Source organism: Musca autumnalis, unplaced genomic scaffold (genome assembly GCF_047663935.1).
Source record: "Musca autumnalis isolate F117 unplaced genomic scaffold, ASM4766393v1 scaffold_1, whole genome shotgun sequence".
Taxonomy (NCBI): Eukaryota; Metazoa; Arthropoda; class Insecta; order Diptera; family Muscidae; genus Musca; species Musca autumnalis.
This window is the reverse complement of record NW_027411644.1, coordinates 3925675-3948337: the sequence shown is the minus strand read 5'-3', so window position 1 is coordinate 3948337 and position 22663 is coordinate 3925675. Positions and strand designations below refer to the sequence as shown.

General features: G+C 34.7%; 2 protein-coding genes across 2 annotated transcripts; one reads left to right on the top strand and one right to left on the bottom strand.

The window, feature by feature from the left end:
• Positions 1-1474: 1474 nt before the first annotated feature.
• On the top strand, positions 1475-7865 carry Bin1 (histone deacetylase complex subunit SAP18). The gene is made up of 2 exons (XM_073961349.1): positions 1475-1638; positions 7205-7865. Exons 1-2 carry the CDS (start codon positions 1573-1575, stop codon positions 7586-7588), a joined length of 450 nt encoding a protein of 149 aa, XP_073817450.1. The 5' UTR covers positions 1475-1572; the 3' UTR covers positions 7589-7865.
• LOC141389591 (uncharacterized) lies at positions 7741-21351 on the bottom strand. Its single transcript, XM_073961333.1, has 3 exons — positions 20937-21351; positions 8203-9032; positions 7741-8138 (listed from the first exon to the last, which is right to left on the bottom strand). The coding sequence occupies exons 1-3, from the start codon at positions 20955-20957 to the stop codon at positions 7913-7915; spliced, it is 1077 nt and encodes a 358-aa protein (XP_073817434.1). The 5' UTR covers positions 20958-21351; the 3' UTR covers positions 7741-7912.
• Positions 21352-22663: the final 1312 nt, after the last annotated feature.

Genomic DNA, 22663 nt, shown 5'->3' with positions numbered 1-22663 from the left:
ATATAGAACTTTACAACTTTATTTGGAAAATTATCGTAAAATTATCTATATATAGTATTAATTGTGTATAGTACTAACAAATGAAAAAATGATTTTATCGTTAAGATATTATAATAATAAATTTTGATAGATAAAAGTTGTGCTCAGAACCTGCACAATATTAGTACTTGCAGTAGTTTTCCCGTTTAGTGCTAAAAATGCGTTCCCGTACTTCGAAATCTAGCAAGACTTGCACTTCTCTTTAAACAAAAATAGCGCCGAATAACACCCCATTCTCCTGTTTTCTGCCATACAATTTTGGCCTAGTAGAAACTAGCAGCAAGCTTGTTCATTGGCATCTAATATGATAGCTGATACGTTGATTTCGACATTTATGCTGGGGTTTTTGCAATTTCCTACATTTTTCCGTTCCCGTATTTTTTAAAAAATTTGTATGGGGAAGCAATTTTTGACAATTTGCTCTTTTTTCTAACATTACCATTAAAAAAGTACGGGAAAACAATGAAAAATAGCATTGTAACAAAGTAATTTAATATTTGTTTTCACATTGTTTACAAATTTTGATTCTAAAATTTTTTTGTGGCAGCAATTGACCATCTACCTTGTTTATTGTGATACATGAAAAGTGTTGCAACTTTTGGTACTTTTTTAGGCAAAAGCAGGGTTGTATATCATGTGTACTGTGATTTCGATGTTGATTTCGCTGAAATCACGAAATGAGATGATTTCATTTTTGTATGCGAAATCATGATAAATTTTGCTTGATTCCGCGCGAAATCACGAAACGCCTTCGAAATCACGAAACGACGACGAATGTAAACCAAGCATTACTCTCTTTTATCATTTCAATATACTCAGTATATCTACTCTTAATCGTTTGCATGTAGCATATGCCTTTTCATATGTGTTAGAATAAGACGAAAATAGTTCTAACTTACTTAATCATTTATTGTACATTTCATTGTATTATCGAAAAGAAGAAGACTCATGCTCTGTTCCAAAACCTGCAAGAAGCTACTATTTTTTACTACGATAACATTTTTTCCTTTATGTTATCGTAAAAAATAATACAAATTAGTAGATTCTTGCAGTACTGGAACAGACCATCAATAAAAATATTACTAAGTCCCAATTTACATTGGGCGAGTTTACTTGCGGCAATTGTCATTTTGTAGGAGAGAGAGGTGAGGCATATGGTAACCCTTTGCCTCTCAGCACCCTCTCTCACCTACAAACTGACAATTGCCGCAAGTAAACTCGCCTAATGTAAATTGGGACTTACTTACTTACAAATTGCTCTGTTCCAGAACCTGCAAGAAACTACTACTTTTTACTACGATAACATTTTTTCCTTTATGTTATCGGAAAAAATAGTAAAAATTAGTAGATTCTTGCAGTACTGGAACATACCAATAGTATCAAACAATCGATAATCATGTCGATTAGTTTAGTTATCGACATTAGAACAATTCGAACTATAGATCCATCAGTTCACCGCATTTAGTTCGCTTGTTTGGTTGCTGTTTCACAAAAGGAATAATATTTTAATAACAATTTGGACAACTTTAAAACATGGCTAATGTAGAGTCTATGATTGTGGAAGAAAAACCCCAAGTTAAACAAATCGATCGAGAAAAGGTAAACATTTAAAGTAGAGTACTTATCCAACTGATATATAATCCGGTCAAGTACAATACACAGCTAGTCCCCATTTTATACTACCGATAGAGGATCAATCTTGACGACAATGATAGAAGCAGAACTTTTCCAAAATATTCGTGAATTATATCTAGTATAGAATTCTCGGGCGGCATAACAGTCTATACAGTAATCCCACGGCAGCGGGTTTCGCACATTGACCCAAAACCACCATAGTGTTTCGGCCAGCGACTGCCAACCCATTATCAAACCTATGCACCTATGCTTCTACGTTGTTGTTGTAACATTTGCTCTTTTTTTTTTTTTTTTTGTTCGAACGTTCCCACGCCTCACTTTCCCACCCCTGCCGACCGAGGGGGCGACCTCCCTTTTACGTAGGGATCGCGTACACACCATGATCCGCATCATGATGGGGTATGAGAGGGAAATTGAAAACCAGCTACAGAATTTACTTCATCAGCTAGTTAGTTACTTACTAATACATTTTTATATACTATTCATTTAAAAATAAAATTATGTTAGATTTTATAAGGTCAAGGCTCATGCCAAAGTCTACATTACAATACATGGAATTAAAATCTACACACATTTTGTTAATAGGATCTCCCATAGAGTAATTCGTGCGGTGGAAATCTCTAAATAAGGGTTGATAGTTTCTAATTGTTCTACAAGGAATATTTATTCTAATAGATGATATTAAGAAATCCGAGGGAATATTACCCATTAAAATTTTATGCACCATCATAGTGTTTAACATTGTGCGTCTACTTTTTAATGTAGGTAATCGAATTAATTTTAACCTGCTTGTATATGAAGGCAAGACAAAATCGCTATTCCAATGTAAACCTCTCAGTAGAATACACTGCGTATTGAGGGTCCCATACAACAGAACCATATTCTAATATAGGTCTTACAAGTGACGTAAATAGTTGTTTTGTTATATAGGGATCTGAAAATTCTTTGGCCCATCTTTTTATAAATCCTAAAACTCCATGCGCTTTATTAACAATAGAAATTACATGATTATTAAATTTTAATTTTCGATCCATCAAAGGCCAAGATCAACAAATGATGCTACAGTTAATAATTGAGAACCGTTAATATTGTATTGCCTTATTAAAGAAGAAGATCTGGAAAAACACATATGTTTACATTTTTTTAAGTTTAAGTCCATACAGTTGATTTTACACCATTGAAAAGGCTATTTAAATCACTCTGGAGAAGATCAGCTTGCTTTTCCGATTTATGAGTAATGAATAGCTTGACATCATCAGCGTACATTAGCAATCTAGAATGCATTATTGAGTTTGGCAAGTCATTTATAAATAAGAGAAAGAGAACCGGTCCGAGGTGACTTCCTTGCGGAACACCCGATGGCACGTCAATCGATTTTGAGACACATCCATCAAACAAAACTGTTTGTGATCTATTTTGTAAATAAGAAGATATCCATCTTACTAAATTAGTATTAAAGCCCATATAATCTAATTTATACAACAAAAGCCTATGGTTAACCCTATCAAATGCTTTGCTGAAATCTGTATATATTGTGTCAGTTTGATTATGCCGAACAAATCCTTTTATTACATTCGATGTGAATTCTATAAGGTTTGTTATGGTCGAAAGACCACTACGAAAACCATGCTGATATGGACTTAGCATGGGTTGAATTTTATGGGAAATTACAGAAGTAATTAATTTTTCGAACAATTTAGGAATTGCACTTAATTTTGCAATTCCTCTATAATTGGATACATTAGTCAGACTGCCTGACTTATGTAAAGGTACAATATAAGACTTTTTCCATATTGCGGGAAAATGACCGAATTTAAGGGAATAGTTAAACAATAGAGTTAAAGGGGTTGACAATGCAACTGAACAATGCTTCAGAATTAAACTAGGTATTCCATCGGGACCTGGACTTTTAATGGGTTTTAAACATCGCAGACTTTTGGAAACGTCTTGGTATTGTAAGAAAGGCATGTAAATTTCATCAATCTGAGATAATTTATAAGGATATGTATCTCTAATTTGGCAAGATGCACTTGAATAAGTTGTAGCAAAAAATTCTGCAAAACATTCAGCAATATCTGTGTTTTTAGTAAATTCTTGATTATTGAATTTCAATAAAGAGGGCTTAGAAGGTGTTTTTCTTTTTAAATTAACAAAGTCATAGAAGGACTTAGGATTGGACTTAAAATTATCTTTAATCTTGTTAAGGTACTCATTATATGATCTACGAGATTCTAGCGTATACTTAGACCTAGCTACAGAATAATTGGCGTAGTCAATTGAAGAACCTGACTTTTTATATTTACGAAAAAGTTTATTTTTGGAATTTTTTATAGTTGATAACTCAGGAGTAATCCATGGAAATTTATAAGAATTTGTGATTTTAATAGTTGGAATACATTCAAGCATAAATTTATTTATGATCTCATAGAATTTGTTAATTTTAATATCAAGATCAATATCACTGCTGCAAAGACATACCGATGTCCAGTTAACAGAAGAAATAAGAGAATTGAGTTTCCGAAAATCTGTTTTTTTATAATTAAGGACAGTTTTTAACACTTTGGACTGATGTTCCCCAAAGGAATGAGTATGGGTCATGGTTATACATAATGAGGGATGATGAATATCTTCAGGAATAGAAATTGGTGGAATTCTAATTATTTCAAAATATTTAGTAACATTTACAAATGCTAAATCAAGGATTCTATCGTAACTATTCAGTATATCGTTTATTTGATGAAGATTGAGGTCACAAAATCGACTAACAATTTCGTATGTATCTTGATTAGCATTCGCCCGGGATGTTAGTGGTGTTAGAGCTTCAGAATCTGGTAATAAGAGCCATTTAACAGAGGGCATATTAAAATCGCCCAGAACCAAAATTCGATCGGTTTCATTCATATTTCCAACGATTGAACTGATTGCGGATATATGTTTTTTATATATGTCAAGTTGAGAAGAAGGAGGAATATAGGAACAAGTTATAAATAATTTAAAATTGCCTAGTTCAATGGATATACTTAAAAATTCAATATCAGGAATATTATATTCTGTTCCAGAACCTGCAAGAAGCTACTACTTTTTACTACGATAACATATTTTCCTTTATGTTATCGGGAAAAATAGTAAAAATTAGTAGATTCTTGTAGTACTGGAACAAACCAAGTGTTTTATATTATATGTTTGTATATACGTTCTTCTGCTTAATCCGGCTGCTTCAATGGAATATATCCACAGATCAACTGGAGTAAGTTGAGTAGGTTTGGCGGGACAGTTGAAAAGGTGCCGTGTGTTGTGCGGGCCTATGCCGCCTGCTGGGCAGACGTTTTGCACGGTGCCGCGATCCTTGCCCAATAGAAGTTTTGACTGCTGCACTTTCCTTAGCGTTTTTCGTGGAATCTACTCCAACGTAGGTTTCATTGAAGCTACAAGAACAACAGTATACATCATAAGCTTTACTATGATACCCATATTAAGTTCTTTGGTAGTGATATAACTATGAAGTTCTGGCGAAGTATGCATTATACATTTCCCTTCCATGTTTGAAGGGAAATATTTTCTTTACTCAGTTAGATGTCCTCAAAAGCTCGGAATAGAACCAAAAATATATAACAAAGCCCATCAACAGAGGATTGTTTAAAAGGAATAATATGGATCTGACTTTGCCGTTAGGTAGGTGACAACAAAACTATGAAGAATGCAAATGTTTTCGTTAAAATCCTCGAAAATGTGACTCTATTTCATTTAGAAGATAAGTTGGCACTAGTTTGGTCCTTCCAAAAGGATATGCGCAGTAAAAATCTGGGTTATAATCTGGAGGAAAGACAAAGAACTTGTGATATAGAAGTTCTGTGGCCGTTCTCTAGGGTTGTACGTTGTTCCTAGACTATAACAAATCAAAAAAAAAAAAAAAAAAAAAGTGAACTAAGGTCAATAATCATATTGTTAGGTCCTTGAAGAAGAATCCTGCAACCAATACCAGAATCCGCTTGGTTCGATACCAAACTAACGCCATCAGCTTAAGAATAAATCAGTAGACAACAGCTTCTATTGATGTACTTCTATTCTTGAGTAGTAAAGTGTAGATATTTGATCAATTTCGACAATTTTAAAAGAATTTTTAATAATGGTGCTACCTATTATTTTTTTGCCAAATTTTTGGGGTTTTTGTGAAAATTGATTTAAATTTTAAAAAAGTTTCGAATTAAACTATGATTTTTGTTATTTTTAAATTCTTTAGAATCAGTTATAAATAAGCATAAAACGGTCAGCAAAATTAGCACATGTAAATAAGAATGCCTGCAAAATATTTTTGTGGGAGGTGGTGCTATTATTTTTTTTCGCAGCTGTATATTGGCACGACGATAAGCGCTCCCTCCCATTTCATCATGATAGCCGCGGGATAGGCGAAGACTGTAACCTTTCATTCATAGAGAACTCGAAATACATATTAAATTACGTTAAACTAAGTTTGGAAGAAATATTTGAAACAGTTTTAATGTTATCTTGCACAAGAGCCATTTTAGTATGTCCCGGCAGTGTATTTGGAGCTTTTGGGCCATTATCTCAGAAGTATGGACATACTCCGGAAAAAATTGTACCGTTGTAAATTGGGTCGGTGGGACAACCTACTGAAAAAGTATCAAAATGATCCAAGAGGAGATCCTAAATTTCACTTTTTCCGAATTTTGTGTGGGATGTACCCGAAGGATTGGACCGATATAGTTCATATTCTAACATGATACATGACTGTATGAAATAATACGATGAGCAAAGTTTGACCAATCAGAACTCCCTAGGAGAATTATCTAGTGGATTTGCCATTTTAGTTGGTGCAATCAGGGTTTCTTGGAATTTTTAGGCCATTGTCTAAGGAAGTATGGACTTGCGCCAGAAAAAATTGTCCCCTCGCAAAAGGAGCCGCAAGGAAAACTTACTGAAAAAAAAATTTCAAAACGATTCGAGAGCAGCCCTTAAACTTCACTTTATCCGAATTTTGTGTGGAAGGTACCCAAAGAAGTTTAACGATATAGTCCATATTCGAACGTGGTCTATATCTGGAAGCAGTAAAACGATTTGCAAAGATTGGGCCAAATCGATTGCTCCCTTCGAGAGTTATCGTTCACACCATTTTGCAGAAAAATTTTTAACTTTTGTGGGGGAGGTACATGAAGCAGTGGATCGATATGGCCCATCTTTGAACTTGAACTAAATTTGGACAAAATATGTACTACGATACCCACAATTTGGTTCGAATTGGGACGGACGGACATGGCTAAATCGACTTCAAATTGTCTGAAACGAATTTCAATGAGGCACATTTTTGGTCATATCAAAGTGTATATACCCTCGTTAGCCTAAAGGTTGAGGGTATAATTAAAATAATGTGAATAGGTACTAAGGAGGAAATGAAAAAATAAAATGTGTGCAAAATCATTAATTTATATTTCATATCTACATATCTATATTTTTACAAATGACACAGTTTGGATCCTGAGTGTATTACAACTTCGTTTGATTTTCTTTACAGACATGTCCATTGCTTTTGAGAGTATTTTGCTCCACTGGAAGACATCATTCAGTATCTGAGTACATGTACGGCAACGTTCCTACCAACGAACTGCAAATCTATACCTGGATGGATGCTTCATTGCATGAGCTGACCTCATTGGTGCGCGACGTAAACCCCGACACCCGTAAGAAAGGAACATATTTTGATTTTGCAGTTGTTTATCCTAATTTCCGCAATAATCACTTTCAAATGCGTGAAATCGGTGTAACATGTACAGGCCAAAAAGGTGCCGATGACAATAAGACGTTGGCGCAAGCAAAATTCTGCATCGGCGACTTTCTGGATATTTCCATTACTCCACCTAATCGGCTACCACCAATAAGACGCCAAAGACCATACTAGTAGGACAAAATCATCAGCTAAATTTCCCTTCAATTCATTCGTACAAAACAACAACACTAAGCTGCTGTCTGTCTTTCTGACAGTAAATCAATGAAGCAACTAACCAATTCATCAATATAATAAACTAGTCGTAAGGAAAACAACAACAAAAATTATCATATCATTAAATTTATTGTTGAAGGTACTTTTTCAACATCTGGAAACGAACAATTTATATGATAATGGTAAGACTTTGTATGTTCTAAAATAATAAAACCTAAACATTACAAAATATGGATACAGTGCAGAACTTATGAACTAGCAGGGGGTGAGGGGGGCGGCACATCAGTTTCGGTAATTTACACCGGGTCTCTTTGACTTTTTCTTTCCCAGTTGGGCCATGTCAATTTCAATGCCATTTGGAAGAACGGCTTTGTTGTCGTCATAGTTTATAAAGCTATTTTCCTGATATTCATCGGTCTGGTCACGCTTATTGGGATCGCATTTGATACCAGTTTCATAGTGATATTCACGTTTGTTGCCATCGGGATCAATGTACCCATAAGTACCCCTAGAGTAAAAATTGACATTTGTTATTATCTGTTGGGGAAAAGTGTTAGCACAAAAGTACTTACTTTGTTATACAATCAACGCCAATAATTTCCTCCTTGAAGGAACCATCATCATTTTCATAACCCCATACAATTGTTCCGTCTTCATTTTCTTCACGCCACTTCCTTGTGGTTTGTGCGACTGGGCGTTGACGTCTGTTGTTTTGCTGAGTGTCTTCTATTTGGTTTTGATCGTAGAGAGGACGAGATTGTATGGGTTTGGGTCTGGGTCTTTGAGGTACTGGTGCGGGCTGGGCTTCATATTGTGGACGGGGTTCACGTACGACACTTGGTCTATTTCTGATTACGTTGGACCGTTCACGTTGTGGTGCTTGTGCTTGGGGTGGGGCCTGTCTTTCCTGGCTATACCTTGGTGTATTAATAACGTTTGAACCTATACCAAAATCGCTGAAACTCGGCTTCTGGCTAGGCTGTGCAGTAGTTGGTGGGGGTAGGGTGCGATCTGGGAATCTAGTGGTGTAGGACTCAAAGTCAATTGATGGCTCTGGCAAAGCATTTACACTTGGATCATTGTTTAGGAAAGCTGAAGCAGCTTGTTGGAATTGTGATTGTTGTGCTTGGGCTAGTTGTTGTTCGCGCAACAGATTTGGTAAAAATACATCAGGTGATTCATCTTCAGCAGACTCAGTGACTGGTTTGGCTTCTTCAATCCGTTGCGGAATGTTGGACGGAACCAAATTGTTTTGTGCTCTCAAAGTCGGTGGGCGAGTGCGACGTGCTTGGGGAGCTGAACGTGGTGCAGGTAAAGGTATTGCCCCAGGAATTAATAAACGTGGCGGAAATTGTGCCTCCACTATGCAGCATGTGATAAGTACTGCAGCCACAATAAGCGACTAAAAAGAGGAAACGGAAATAATTCAAATCAATTATACGTATGTGCGTTCGTAAGGAATATTTAGTAACATTGGTTGGTCTTAAATGGCATCAACAGCAAAATTACCTAGAACCAAAATAAGTGATACGGTTCTTTAATTGTCAAGTTGTTAAAATCTAGTTTATTTGAACGGCCTAGTTCACCATCTAGTTCAATGGACCAGATCGTTTGTATAAAAACATTAAGTAGGAGTGATTTCATACGTTCGTTTGTATGAAATCACTCAGATGTAAAAAAACTAGGAACTGAACTAGTTCACTGGATTTTGACAACTCTTCTGCAACAGATTCCAATCAAAACGTTCTTGGATTCTTTTTTCTATATTTTATTTATTTTTTATTCCACTTGAGAATATACCCGTTCTAGTAAATTGCATGTAATTGATTGTATTTGATCGAAAGATTTATTCTTTGTTACTAATTCTTTGCCAAATATTGAACTATTCTGCTATCATAAAGCAGGTGACAAAAGGTTTCATTTAAATTTTTTCGAAGAAATGACACCAATTCAACTTTTTAGAAAATGCCAAGAGTTGTATCTTTATTAAGATTAAATGAATGTCAGTTTTAATCGACAGGTTTAAAATGCGTATATAACCCATGTATTTTTTATGGACAACAATTTTACATAAGTATACATCCTTCTTTTTATATATTTTTTAATTGAAATCCCAAATTGTATATTATAAATCATTAAAGAGTTGCCAGCGCAGTTCTTTAAAAAGTGCAATCGATTCTGAAAAAATACTGTCGTCAAGTGTGTTAATTTGAAAATATAAGGCGTGTATTTGATTTTGTTGTCTTACAAATCGTTGTGTTGCAGAGAATGTAACGCACAATTGTTTTGCAATTGTTTTTGATCTGACAATAGATGACTGATGACTTCAGACTCTAAAAACCAGTTTATATCTAGAAGGAGTTAACTTGCAATTGTGTTATTTCTGAATTTCATTACAGAACTAACGTTACAACAGAAAAAACATTACATTTTGTTCAAATATCTTTAATTGGTAAAACTGAAGAAACAATTGTACATACACATAATTTTTTTTTTGATGGCTTTTTGCACCACTTTCATGTAGCATTTGATTTTGAGACACGGTGTGGCGTAATGCAATTTGAATGAGTGTTTAATGTTTGTTTAAGCATGTATGTATGTATGAATATGCAACTGCCATTAATGGACATCGTTCATTGATGCATTTCTTTCGGCATCACTACCGGCTACCATCGATGACAAGTGGAAATGCAACAGGTTTTTCCCGATCTCATTTCATGTTTTATTTTGTTTTAAGGAAATGTGTGGAAAATGTAATTTAAATTCCATCGATTTTTCTTCAATGTCATTACCAAGCGGTTAGTTGTATCCCCTTCAGGCCTTCATCTTTGTGGAAGTTTATTCCCCCATCTGCCAAAGTACATATTTCGATTTGGATTTACAAAATGTTCGCTTTCTTTGGGTTTCGGTTTTTAAATCAATTCGCCACTTGTACCATTACGTCATTGAATACCTGACTGGCTAGCTGACAAGCGAACAGAATGTAAGGCATTAGAGCAGCAGATATTATAAAACTAGTTTAATCGACATAAAAAATCCATGTTCCCTCCCTTCAGTTTTTTCCTCATGTACGGCGTTGCTATTCAATAAATTGTATTTCATTTTGCTGCACAGAAATTCGGTATAGTTTCATTTTCGATACTTGGAATAGTTCAGGTGGAAAATTTGCCAGTAGATTGGGTAACCACAAACAAGGAACTTGATTTTTTCCATCAATGTTGTTATTTATTTAGTTTTGTGTGTCTTAAGCCTACAATTTGTTTTCGAATCTTGCATGCTTTGGCGGAATTGCATCTCCCACACCCAAAGTTAAATGTGTGCAGAACTTCTTCAATGAAACTTGGAGTTTTTCGTGTAGGCTGGCTAAGATGTTCAGTTAAAAAAAAACATTGAATGGCGAGGTCGACTTTCTCAAACACTACGTCGTCATAAGTCAAATACTTTTCGACTGGAGAATCTAACCGTTATTTCTTTTTTTAAACAACTTTCCGTTTTAAAGAAAAAATATGAGACATTAACGATGAAAACAGATTGTCTTTTATGAAGTTAACATCACTTCCCAATGCATTGTTTACTATAATAATTTAAAGAAGTATTAAACTATTTTATACGCATATTTTATATAGCTTGTATTTTAATAGTAAAGCAACAAAAACGGGCATTCCGCACATTGTTTAACATCATAACAACCTAGTGCGGTCAGTGAGCTGTACACAATGTTATTATACAACAAAAACCATCGGCAGACACAGGGTAAAAACGTTACGATTTAATTTGTTTCAGCTTCAATTGAATTTCAGATACCATAAATAAAATGTTTAGAAACTGGTTTTTGCAGTCAGATTTTCTTGGCATGCCTCGGTATTGTCTTTTTTGCTGCAATCGAAAATGCATTTATTTACGAAGAATTATTAATGGGACACAATCAACTCACACACACATTAACATAACATATGACTGTACACACAATGTTTCAATTATTTTAGAAGTTTATTATTCTTTACTGGATGAGTAATGGTCTAATACTTTAGAAGCAAAAGGCATGCGGAAGTGTTACGTTTTAGGGAAGAATAACTAGAAACAGAATAATTATTATGATTTCATCACAGTGTAAACTTATAAACACAACCTTTCCACTTGATCCACAAATTCATATCTAATAAACCATATACTTTGAAATGTCGGTTACCAACAGATGCAGTTAAAAGATGGACCGACCACTTTCTGTTTGATATTAGCATTGAACAATGTCGTATAATTTGTAGACTTTATAGCCCATAGTTTTTCCATTTCTAAGAGGCTTGCAATTTTTTTCGACATCAGAATTTTAACATAATTAGTACTAATATGCAAAAATTTCAAATATGTAATATTTTAATTAGTAAACCAATAAGTGTTGGTTCAAGATTTACTCTAGTATCCACATATTGTTTTGATGTATACAATTACCGTGTTTATACGTGTGAAACACATTTAGTTGAGATATAAGTTTTTCCTCAGTGTTGAAGTTATAGTCGGTTCGGTTCGACAATTCATACCTCTCAATCGATGTCAGCAACAAATAAATGTGCTTAATTTTTTCCAATCCGAACCTTATTATTACATCCAAACTGAATTGAAAGTATATCAAATTAAGCAGCATTATTTTGTAGAATTGTGCCAAATGAACTAACTATATGGATCATTTGTATGAACAAAGAGCGTATACGTAATATCACACGTTAGATTTTATGACGTTACTCATACGTTTTGGAACTAGTACAGTAGGAACTAGATTACCCAACTCTATTATTTTGCATGCATTATGGTATACCATCTAAATGGTTTGTTGTTCAAAGATTTCTGACATTATTGTTAAATATACCAAAAACGCAGTGTTGGCAGTAGTATTCGATATCTTGTCTCCTGGGAATCTATCATAAATTACGTTCCGAAACTCTATTTTCAAAAGTGTTGACCACGGTAGTTTAAGTTCGAAGATAAGCGATATCGGTTCACTCCTTCGGCTAACACCCCCATTAAAGGTCAAAATTTTTGGCTAAAACTGGTCCAAACTTTGCACATCGTAACATTTCTGCGGGGTATAGATCAGATTCGAGTATAAACTACCCAGCAAAATTAAATAGAAGTGGTTCCATCATAATTTCATTGGTTCTTTTGCATGAGTTTAAATTAACTCGTTAAATATCCGATCTTTTTCATCGAATTATCATGAGTTCGAATGGAGTCCGATATTTTTCATCGAATTTTCATGAGTGTAATTGAAGTCGTGAAAGTTCCGACATTTTTCATGGAATTTTCATGAGTGCAATTGAAGTGGTGAAAAATAGGATCTTTGTCATAATATTGCCATGAGTTCAAATAAATTGATAAGTATCTGTAATAGTTCATCAAACCTTACTTTAATATGAAAATTGACTATCGATCCACTCTTTGCCATACCTCGTCCACAACAGTTCAAACATTTTAGCTTAAGAAACGATTGAGGCATTTTCGCTGCTTAAATTTTTAGGTTTATTTCGATAGTTCTCACGGTACTTATTGTAGCTGTTAAACTTTTTTCTTGGGGCAATCCTACTTCTACATACCGTCGGTGTCATGCTTAAGTGTTCCATACGCCATTTGCCTGATTCGAGAAAAACTCATGTTAATGTTTAAGGCCATACAGGATAAAAATGGTGCAATAATCCAATACTTTAAGAGCTCAGTTCTACTTAACTAAACTCATAGAATATTTCAGTAGTTTATTTTAGTCAGATATCTGTGATAGTCTAGAAGTTATGGCAAATTTTTATAATTGCAAAAAGTTGCAGAATTGTTCCATGGAATCTTTTTTCATGTTTTTGGCAGTTTGTGTCACATGGAACACGTTTTGTCACATTTCAACCAAAACACTTTTTATCAATCGTGTTCCACCTCCCTTATATGAAGTGCTACTGTGGAGTTTAAAAATCAGGACTTTAAATGAAACATTTATTTTTCTCATATAAATACAATAATGGTCCTTATTATAGGTTTATTAAAACATTTATTTAAGGGATTTCCCCCACATATCACTATTTTTTTGTGGTAAAAATTTCGATCGGACAAAGCGGATTGATATTTTGCATTTCTAAGGTAACATACAACATTTAAACGCGATTTTCTTATAATACCATTTTTGTAGTCGGTTAGCTTCAAGTCGAATGGACGTTTTTGCGCATATTTTTGTGGACTTACATAAAAATTTTGTCTTTAAACTATGGATTTTTTGTTTAAACGATTGATACATTCTCGTTTTCATATAAAAATTCAATATTCAACAATATTTGGATTTAGAAACTATTATTCTTCAGTTTTTAAACCAAGTCCTTTAAAACAATTTGTTCCATACGCCACACTTTTCCGTAACTTGGCAAAAATGGGAAATTTTTTGTTCCAAACGCCATCATTTTTGTTGCGGAACAATTCGTGTTTGTCTCTTTTTGTTCCATACGCCAAACGACATGGATATGGAACTAAAAAGTTCAAAGTTGTTTTGTTCCATACGCCAGGCTTTATGGATATGGAACAAAACGACAACAATTTTTGGGTCACAAAGCGGATATGGAACATACTGGCATCTGAATATCTCAAAAACTATAAGAGATAGAGAAAACCCGACCAAAAAATCTGAAAGAGCATGGTTCAAAACCTTGTAAGGTACCTTTATCTCAAAATGTCAAAAATGGCGTATGGAACACTTAAGCATGACACCGACGATACGTTAAGACAATATTCGTCGGTATGTCTGGCTGGTGGGCACACACTCTGAAATTAAACTAATACCGGAGGTAATCCTGTACATTCCCTAAAAATTTCAGGGGAAATTCGGTTCAGTAGTTTTATAAATATAACATACTAGCAAAATGCCCGCTACTTCGTATGCAGAAAGGGAATAATATACAGATAAACTCAATGTCACTAAATTTCTCGGATGTTCTTTTAACAGGTTTGTCCAATATCATTGCTTACTCTTAGTCTATATTGTTATTAAAACGGGTTCTCCTCGCATATTCTCTTTTTCACAATCATCTAGGAGCCCTCAAATTTTTATTCCTAGTATTTGTAAAAATTGTTACGCTAGGTCTTTTTTGGTCAGTGTAGTGCCAGGTTGGAATGCACTGCCTCTTGAACTACGGATTTTCTCTCATAGTAATATTGCTTTTCGTTTGAAAATTTTGAGTCATTTCCTACATTCCTTCGAATAAAAGGTGTACTTCTGTAGAAGGTATTAATTAACTTTTCTGTCACTTATAGTACGGTTACACTAGAGTTTTTTGCCGGGTTAACCCACTTCGAGAGGATTTATTTGACGTTTGCGCTATGGAATTGACATTTGAAATCCAAACCCACTGGGTTAATCCGGTTAAGTGTAACCGGGGTATTACTGGGGGCATTTGTAGTTGTTTAATGAAATGTTGTATATTGGTTTATGGCTGGGGAGCCAACATAACGTAGATTCTAAACTTTAACTTTTGTAAATAAATGGATTGATTTTATTTCAGCTTATTTTGTATTAAGTTACATACATATGATAGGTCAAAAAAAAGTCAAAAAAGCTTTTGTATTATATATGAATTTGACATAAACAAATAAAAATGAATAAACAATATTTAATATGAAAATGGTGGGCACCGAAAATTGTTTGATATACTAATACCTATTTTAATTGATATTTAATTTCATTTAAGTACTGTTCGTATACATTTAGTTCGAATTTCCAAAAAAGACCTTATCACACCCCTAAACATCAACAGCGACCCACATTTTAAATTTCACTCCACGTTTTATTAGAACGGTACGGGTATTTCGAAGATGTTAGCCACATTTTCCAACCGAAGTATCTGTAATTTCGGCATTTGTGATATGAAAATGTAGAAAACCTTCCATACATTTTGAAGGCGCATTTTCATAAACATTCTCAATACCAGTGCTTCAATATTTAGTACAATTTAATACTTCTAAGTACACTTATTGTAATACTACCTCTAACAGTGAACCTGAAAAATAATAAATCAGAATTCCACTTCTACTCCTTAGCCCAATATCAAATTTATTGCACTTTCGTACTTTTCGCACGCTCATTATATAATTCCAGCTTCACCAACACTAAATTTAGTACTATATTGAACTTTTTGTATTTCTAATACCAACTCAATAATTCAGTCCTTAGCGACCTTCATACCTAATTACAGAATTTGTATCCATTTCAAAAACTCCTTATCTGAACACAAACATAGACTCTAATACAAAAATTCGGAATTCCAGCTACATCCATTTATGCAACATCAAAACGGTACCAAATTTAGTACTTATAATAGGTACAATAATAGGTAAAAGTATATCCCAACCTTAATACTCATTTGCAGCTGTATCTGAACAATTTAAACTAAATATTGTGGCATTTACACAACCACATCCATATCTCAATACTACACACTAATAGCGACTATAATATCAGATTCTATCCATTCACCAAAATCCAAATTTAGTACCATTTAGTAGTTTTCGTACACATAAGAACGAATTTCCCAAACCACCTTCATATCTCAATCCTGCAGTTCAACAGTAATCTTAATTCCAAATTTCCAGCTCTATCCCTTCCCCCAAATCCAAATTGTACTCAATTTAGTACTTTTCGTACACATAAGTCCGATTTTCCAAAGCTGCCTCCATCGCTCAATCCTAAATTTTAACAGTAATATTAATTCTAAATTTCAGGATCCCAGCTCTATCCGTTCACCCAAAACCAAATTGTACCAAATTTAGTATCATATAGTACGTTTCCTACAGTAATCGTATTTCCAAATGTCAGAATTCAAACTCTATCCGTTCAATCAAATCCAAATAGTACCAAATTTAGTCACTTTTAAGTACGAATTTCCAAAATACCTCCATATCACAATCCTACACTCCAACAGTAACCTTAATTGCAAATTTCTAGCTCTACCCCTTCAGCCAAATCCAAATTGTACGAAATTTAGTACCACGAAATTCAAAAAAACTATCTCAATCCTACACTCCATCAGTAATCGTAATACAAAATTTCAGGATCTAAGCTCTATCCGTTAACCCAAAACCAAATTAGTACCATTTAGTACTTTTCGGACACAATAAGTACGAATTTCCAAAACTACCTCAATCCTATACTCCAACAGTAATCTTATTCCCTAATTTTAGAATTTCATCTCTATCTGTTCAATCAAATCGAAATAGTACCAAATTTAGTACCTTTTAAGTACGAATTTCCAAAAATACCTTCATATCTCAATCCTATACTTTAACAGTAGTCATTATTCCAAATTTCAGGTTTCCAGCTCTATCCTTTTACCCAAATGCAAATTGTACCAAATTTAGTACACTGTAGTACTTTTAGTAGAAATACGTACGAATTTCCAAAGCTACCTACATATCTCAATCCACTTTAACAGTAAACTTAATTCCAAATTTCAGGTTTCTAGCTCTATCCATTCACACAAATCCAAATTGTACTAAATTTAGTACCATTTTGTACTTTTCGTACGAATTTCCTAAACCATATCATTTTAAAAACACCACGACCCAACCCACGACATATTTTCTTTTGCAACAAATATTTCATTAATAGGTACAAATATGTTAGTGTGTACAATTTTTCTGTTTAAAATTCTCTTCAGACAAGTCAATAAAATAGAGAAATGTATAACCACAGCCACAACCTTCAAAATACCGAAAATCTTTCTATGTGGGGGCTATATGAAGCCCTGAACCTAAACCGAAAAATTTTAGGTGGAAAGTTTTTTACCCCCAAGGAAGACTTAATACCAAATTTCAGCCATTTCGGAGGGATATTGAGGGCACAACCTTCAAAATATTAGAAATCCGGAGGTACCGTTCTATGGGGGCTATATGAAGACGTGGACCTATACCGACAAATTTCAAGTGGAAAGTTTTATACCCACAACGAACGCAAAATGCCAAATTTCAGTCATTTCGGTGGGATATTGAGGCCACAACCTTCAAAATGCCGAAAATCGGAGGTCCCATTCTATGGGGGCTATATGAAGACGTGGACCTATGCCGACAGATTTCAGTTGTAAAGTTGCATACTCCTAACGAAGATTTAATACCAAATTTCAGCCATTTCGGTGGGATATTTAGACCACAAATCCTTTGCATATGGTTTTGCATATGCTCATTTTATGCAGATATGTAAAAATATGTCAAAATATGCACGATATGCAAACATTTCTGGGCCTAATTCGTTTTATTTTGCAATAAAACGAGTTTCTGTCTAATCAGATTTTCTCTACGACCATCCTAACCATATATGCATTTGCATAGGATTCCGCTACTCTACTCAAGTTGGGCTATGATGACGAACATTTTAATAAAATCCAAAATCGGTCATTCTTAACTGATGAAATTTACAACGTATCCTCCAAACTTTTCGAGTTCTCTGTGGACTGGTAGTAGAGTTTGGGAATTCCCGACTTTTATTCATTCCCGGGAAATAGGGAATGAAACTTTCTCATTTCCGGGACTATGGGAAATCGAATTCGTGGGGCATAGACGTGACAGAGAATAAACAAAAATAACATAACTACTCCTCTATCAGAAGTCATTTCCTTGGAACAACATTTTGGGTAAAATAGTAATAGAAAATCTTAAAAGACGTTGCGCCAAAATCTTGAAACTACCAATAAATCTTATATGGCAGCTGTTGAAGAATATGTGGTCAAACAGAGTTCTTCCTGACTGATTTGTGTTGGTTATATAAAATATATGTTTCCCATGACCATCCTAGCAAAGACTTCCTTCATATCAAAGATCTGTCCGATTCTTTTTTGGCTCAACGATATGTGACTTTCAAATCTTATTCTTTGACGCGGACACCTAAAATAAAGAATTATGCGAGGTTGTGTAGACACCGCCCTATGTTCAACATGAACGTTGTTAAGATATTTGTGGCTAAAATTTGTTTCTTTACTTTTATTTGTTTTTTTTTTTTATTTAATAAAAAACAAAAATGAATTCTTTCACATGTGAGTTTAAATTTGTTTCGTGTAAATTCTCATTGAGAGAGAGAATTTGACTGAGAGGATTTCTCTGTCCATAAATTCATTAGTCTATGGAAATAATTTCATGAAATTTGGCATTCGTAGATCGAGTAATTTCACTGCAGCAATTTCATAAAATTACATTAGTATGGAACTCGATCTAAGAACGCATAATTTCATAAAATTTTTTCAATGAAATCACTCTAGTGTGGACCGGGAATATGATTATAAAATACATAAAAGAAATAACTGCAATGAATAATTAGTATACAATCGGTGCAGAAACTTTATTAGCGGTAGGGGAAAAATGATAGCGCATATCTTCTTCTTCTTTTCCATGCTCTACACGGCTTTGTGGTGGTATTTTTTTATATTTGCAAGAAATACAGAGAAGTTACGCACATATTATGGGTCTATTTAAGCCAATTGCAAAACTGTTCATGTTTGCTTCTTGATGTATTAAAATAATAACTTGTAAGTTCTCTGTCCCACAAGTGTTAAAACAAGTCTCGTTTCATACTCCTTACTGGATGGAATGGAAAATTTTCCAGTAAACATTTTGTATCTACAAGTTGTTGTAAGTTATGAGGGACTCAGACATACTTGCGTATTATTTAATTTGTTTATGACTGCGTAATGTCGGTTAATGTCAGTCAGACAACATTTATGTATTAATATTGTGCTTTGCGTAAACACTCTCTAGATTTACCTTGTAATTGTTATAGTTTTTTTTCTAAAGTTAGTTTAATGAGATCCATTTGACTTTTTACGCTTATTTGAATTTTATTAAATGCATGCCCATGCATCTGTGTGACTATTTTGTATCTAAATACACAAATATTAATGGAGATACATTTGAAAGTGTTGACGTCCTTGGGTGTGTTCATAAAATCACACATAAACACTTATATAGGTATGTATGTGCAGCCATTGCACATAAACACTGATATTAACATTAGATCAAATGCAGTTCTGCAAAACTGTAACAGTTACCTACTCTATTCACTCCAGCCAGCAGCTGCTATTTTCTCAAAAAAAAATAAAATTGGGAGAACAAACAAAGCGCAATAATTGTGGCCGCTCTAACGGCTGAACGTTTTGCTATGAAATATAAAATAACAAAGAAAAAAAAAACTAAGTAAAAAAGCTTCAGGTGGCAGGCGGTAACTCTGCATACCGGCATCAAACCATTACAACAATTGCAATTTTAAACAACGCCAAAGAATTCCATACATACACTAGCCCATAAGCAACACATCGAGATGGAAAACAAAACCATTTGCAGACTTTGCAGGGTGTTTTACCTTCAAATGACCAATGTAACAACTGTGGCCGGAACAGAGAGCTAAGTGAATGCCACCAACAATTGTGTGGGACACAAATACACAACTAATTAATCCCCATCTTAGAGGTCAATTCATTGAAATTGGTTTCATATTTCAGTTCGCACTGTCATTCATAGTACGCATACTTGGGCTAGCTATGGACCTAAGCCAGTTGGCTAAGTAGCCAACGGTTCCCTACGTCCCACCTCCATCGAGCACAATGCTACTGTTGTGTCCAAAGTGATAGCCAGCATTTGATTGACTTGATCTCTTTCTGTTTTGTTTTGTTCAATTTTACAATGACAGCCACCGTCAGGCTGACAAGAAGTTGCAAACGGTAATCAATAAATAGCTGGTTATTGGATTTATTATTGTGGCGGAACACTTCAGCATGCATACCGATCATTGTTTTCTTGCTGGTCTTTGTAAAATAATTCCGAAAAACCAAGTAACTCAATTGTTGTTGCTGCTCAATGGTTATCAGACCTTGGCTTGGATAATAACAATTACCGTAAAAGAGACAATAAATGCGATTTGAATTGGCTGCATTTAGATAAGATTTTAATGGGAACACTAATTACCGCTAACACATAACAATACCTTTAATTATCGAAAGATTGGCTATTCTTGTATTTCGAATTCCGCGTTTTTCACTTAATGGCTAAATAGGTAATCAACTTTACTGGAACTCCACTTCAATGACCATTTGGGTCTTTTCAAATAATGACGCCTTTTGCCCAAAAAAAAAAAAAAAAAACAGAAAAAAAAAAACTATTTAATCCGGTTCGACATTCCATAAGCGTGACTTAGAACGGGCAAGTTGAGTAAGCGCAAAATATCCAAAAATCCGCTTTACTAGTCCAGTTTGTAGTATTTGGGCCGTGTTGGCTTATGGCTTATGGCTAATTAATTCTTACTTACCTGGGGATTTTGTAATTTCATGTTGTCGTTTTTGTCTGTTGTTTATGCGGCGTGGCAGCGCTCTAAATTTGTAAAATTCACTTTTAATTTTGGACTCGATAACCGTTACCAACAAAACACTTTAATGAAATGTCTTACATTTGAGGCAGCTTTGCAGTTTTATATGCGACTTCAAATGAGCGCGTGTCTAGTAACTGCTATACAGCAGAATTCAAAGCTTTTAAAACTTTTTCTTTGATTTTTGTCTACCTTTGAGCCCTGGTTGTGCGCAGGCGTGTGATCGCACAGAGAGTGTTAGCAAAGGAATACCCACCGTTGCTCTATTTCTCTCATATTGTGTCGTTGCAAATGTTTCATAACGGTTTTTGAGGATTTAAATTTGCAAATTCATCCGGTCATTGGGCGAATGAGCTATGAGTTATTTTTGAAATGGTATGGCTGCTGATACAGTTCCCACATTAGCCAGGTTTGTTTGTTTATTTTGCATAAAATGGATGGGCTAGAGAGTTGTTAGCGTTGTTGTTGTTTTGGTTTTCTTGTCATATAAAAAATTGTCTTGTTGTGAAGACAGCTCAACAACGCTATAAGAATTTTAAACAGCACGAATGATGTACAAATTGATTCCATGTGCCAATGACAATAGTTTTTATAACGTAACCGGCATCTTCACTTGTCGCTGATTGTGGGTCGAATGGTATGAGTAACAGGCGTTTTGTTTTGTGCCACGGAGACGAAAACTTCCCGCATATAAAAAGCCCAAATACTGAAATTTTAAATGTTCAATACATTGCTAAAGATTTGAAAACATTTTTATAATTCGTAGTTGGAGTCTTGCTTCCTTAAAATGATATGAAATACATGAAACGTTTAATATAAATAGATTAGTTCCCACGAACTCATACACTCATATCAATGAGTGTATCTCTATTCCATTTTAGCCGTTTCCGTATAGAGCGCCTGTGGTCAAGGATTGAGCCACATACCTCCTGTGCGAGGTAAATATGCTTATCCCTGTGCCACAGCAGCTTAATTACACTATTGTTATCATGTAACGGTCAATAAAATGTAAAAGGATGTTTGGACGAAATGTGTTTCAGACAACTTGGAGTTGATTTAGCAATGTCCGTCCGTCTGTCTGTCTGGCTGGTGCGCACAATAACTCTCCAATGGATCAACCGATTCGGTACAAAATTTGGCTTTCGTAATATTTTGCCCAAATTTAGTTTAAGTTCGAAGATGGGTTATATCGGTCCACTCCTTCCGGTACCTCCTCCACAAAAGTTCGAAAATGTTCGGAAAATTTGTGCGCACGATAACTCTTGAAGGGAGTAACCAATTTGGACCATACTTTGTACATCGTGAAATTTCTACCAGACTTAAATGAGGTTCCAATATTGGCTCAATCGGTCCACTCCTTCGGGTACCTCCCACACAAAATTTCGGAAAAGTTCAGTTTAGGACCTGCTCTCGAATCGCTTTGATTTTTGTTGTAACCACTTGTATTCACTGTCCGCCATACGACGGCACAAGTTTCATCAGGGGCAAGTCCATACTTCCTGAGCAAATAGCCTGAAAGGTGAAAAAAACCCCTATGACACCGAACGGATCTGTCAATTCGGTCCAAAATTTGGCCTTCGTAATAATTTGTCCAAACATAGTTTAAGTTCGAAGATAAACCATATCGGTCCACTCCTTCAGGTACCTCCCTCAAAAAAGTTCAAAAATGT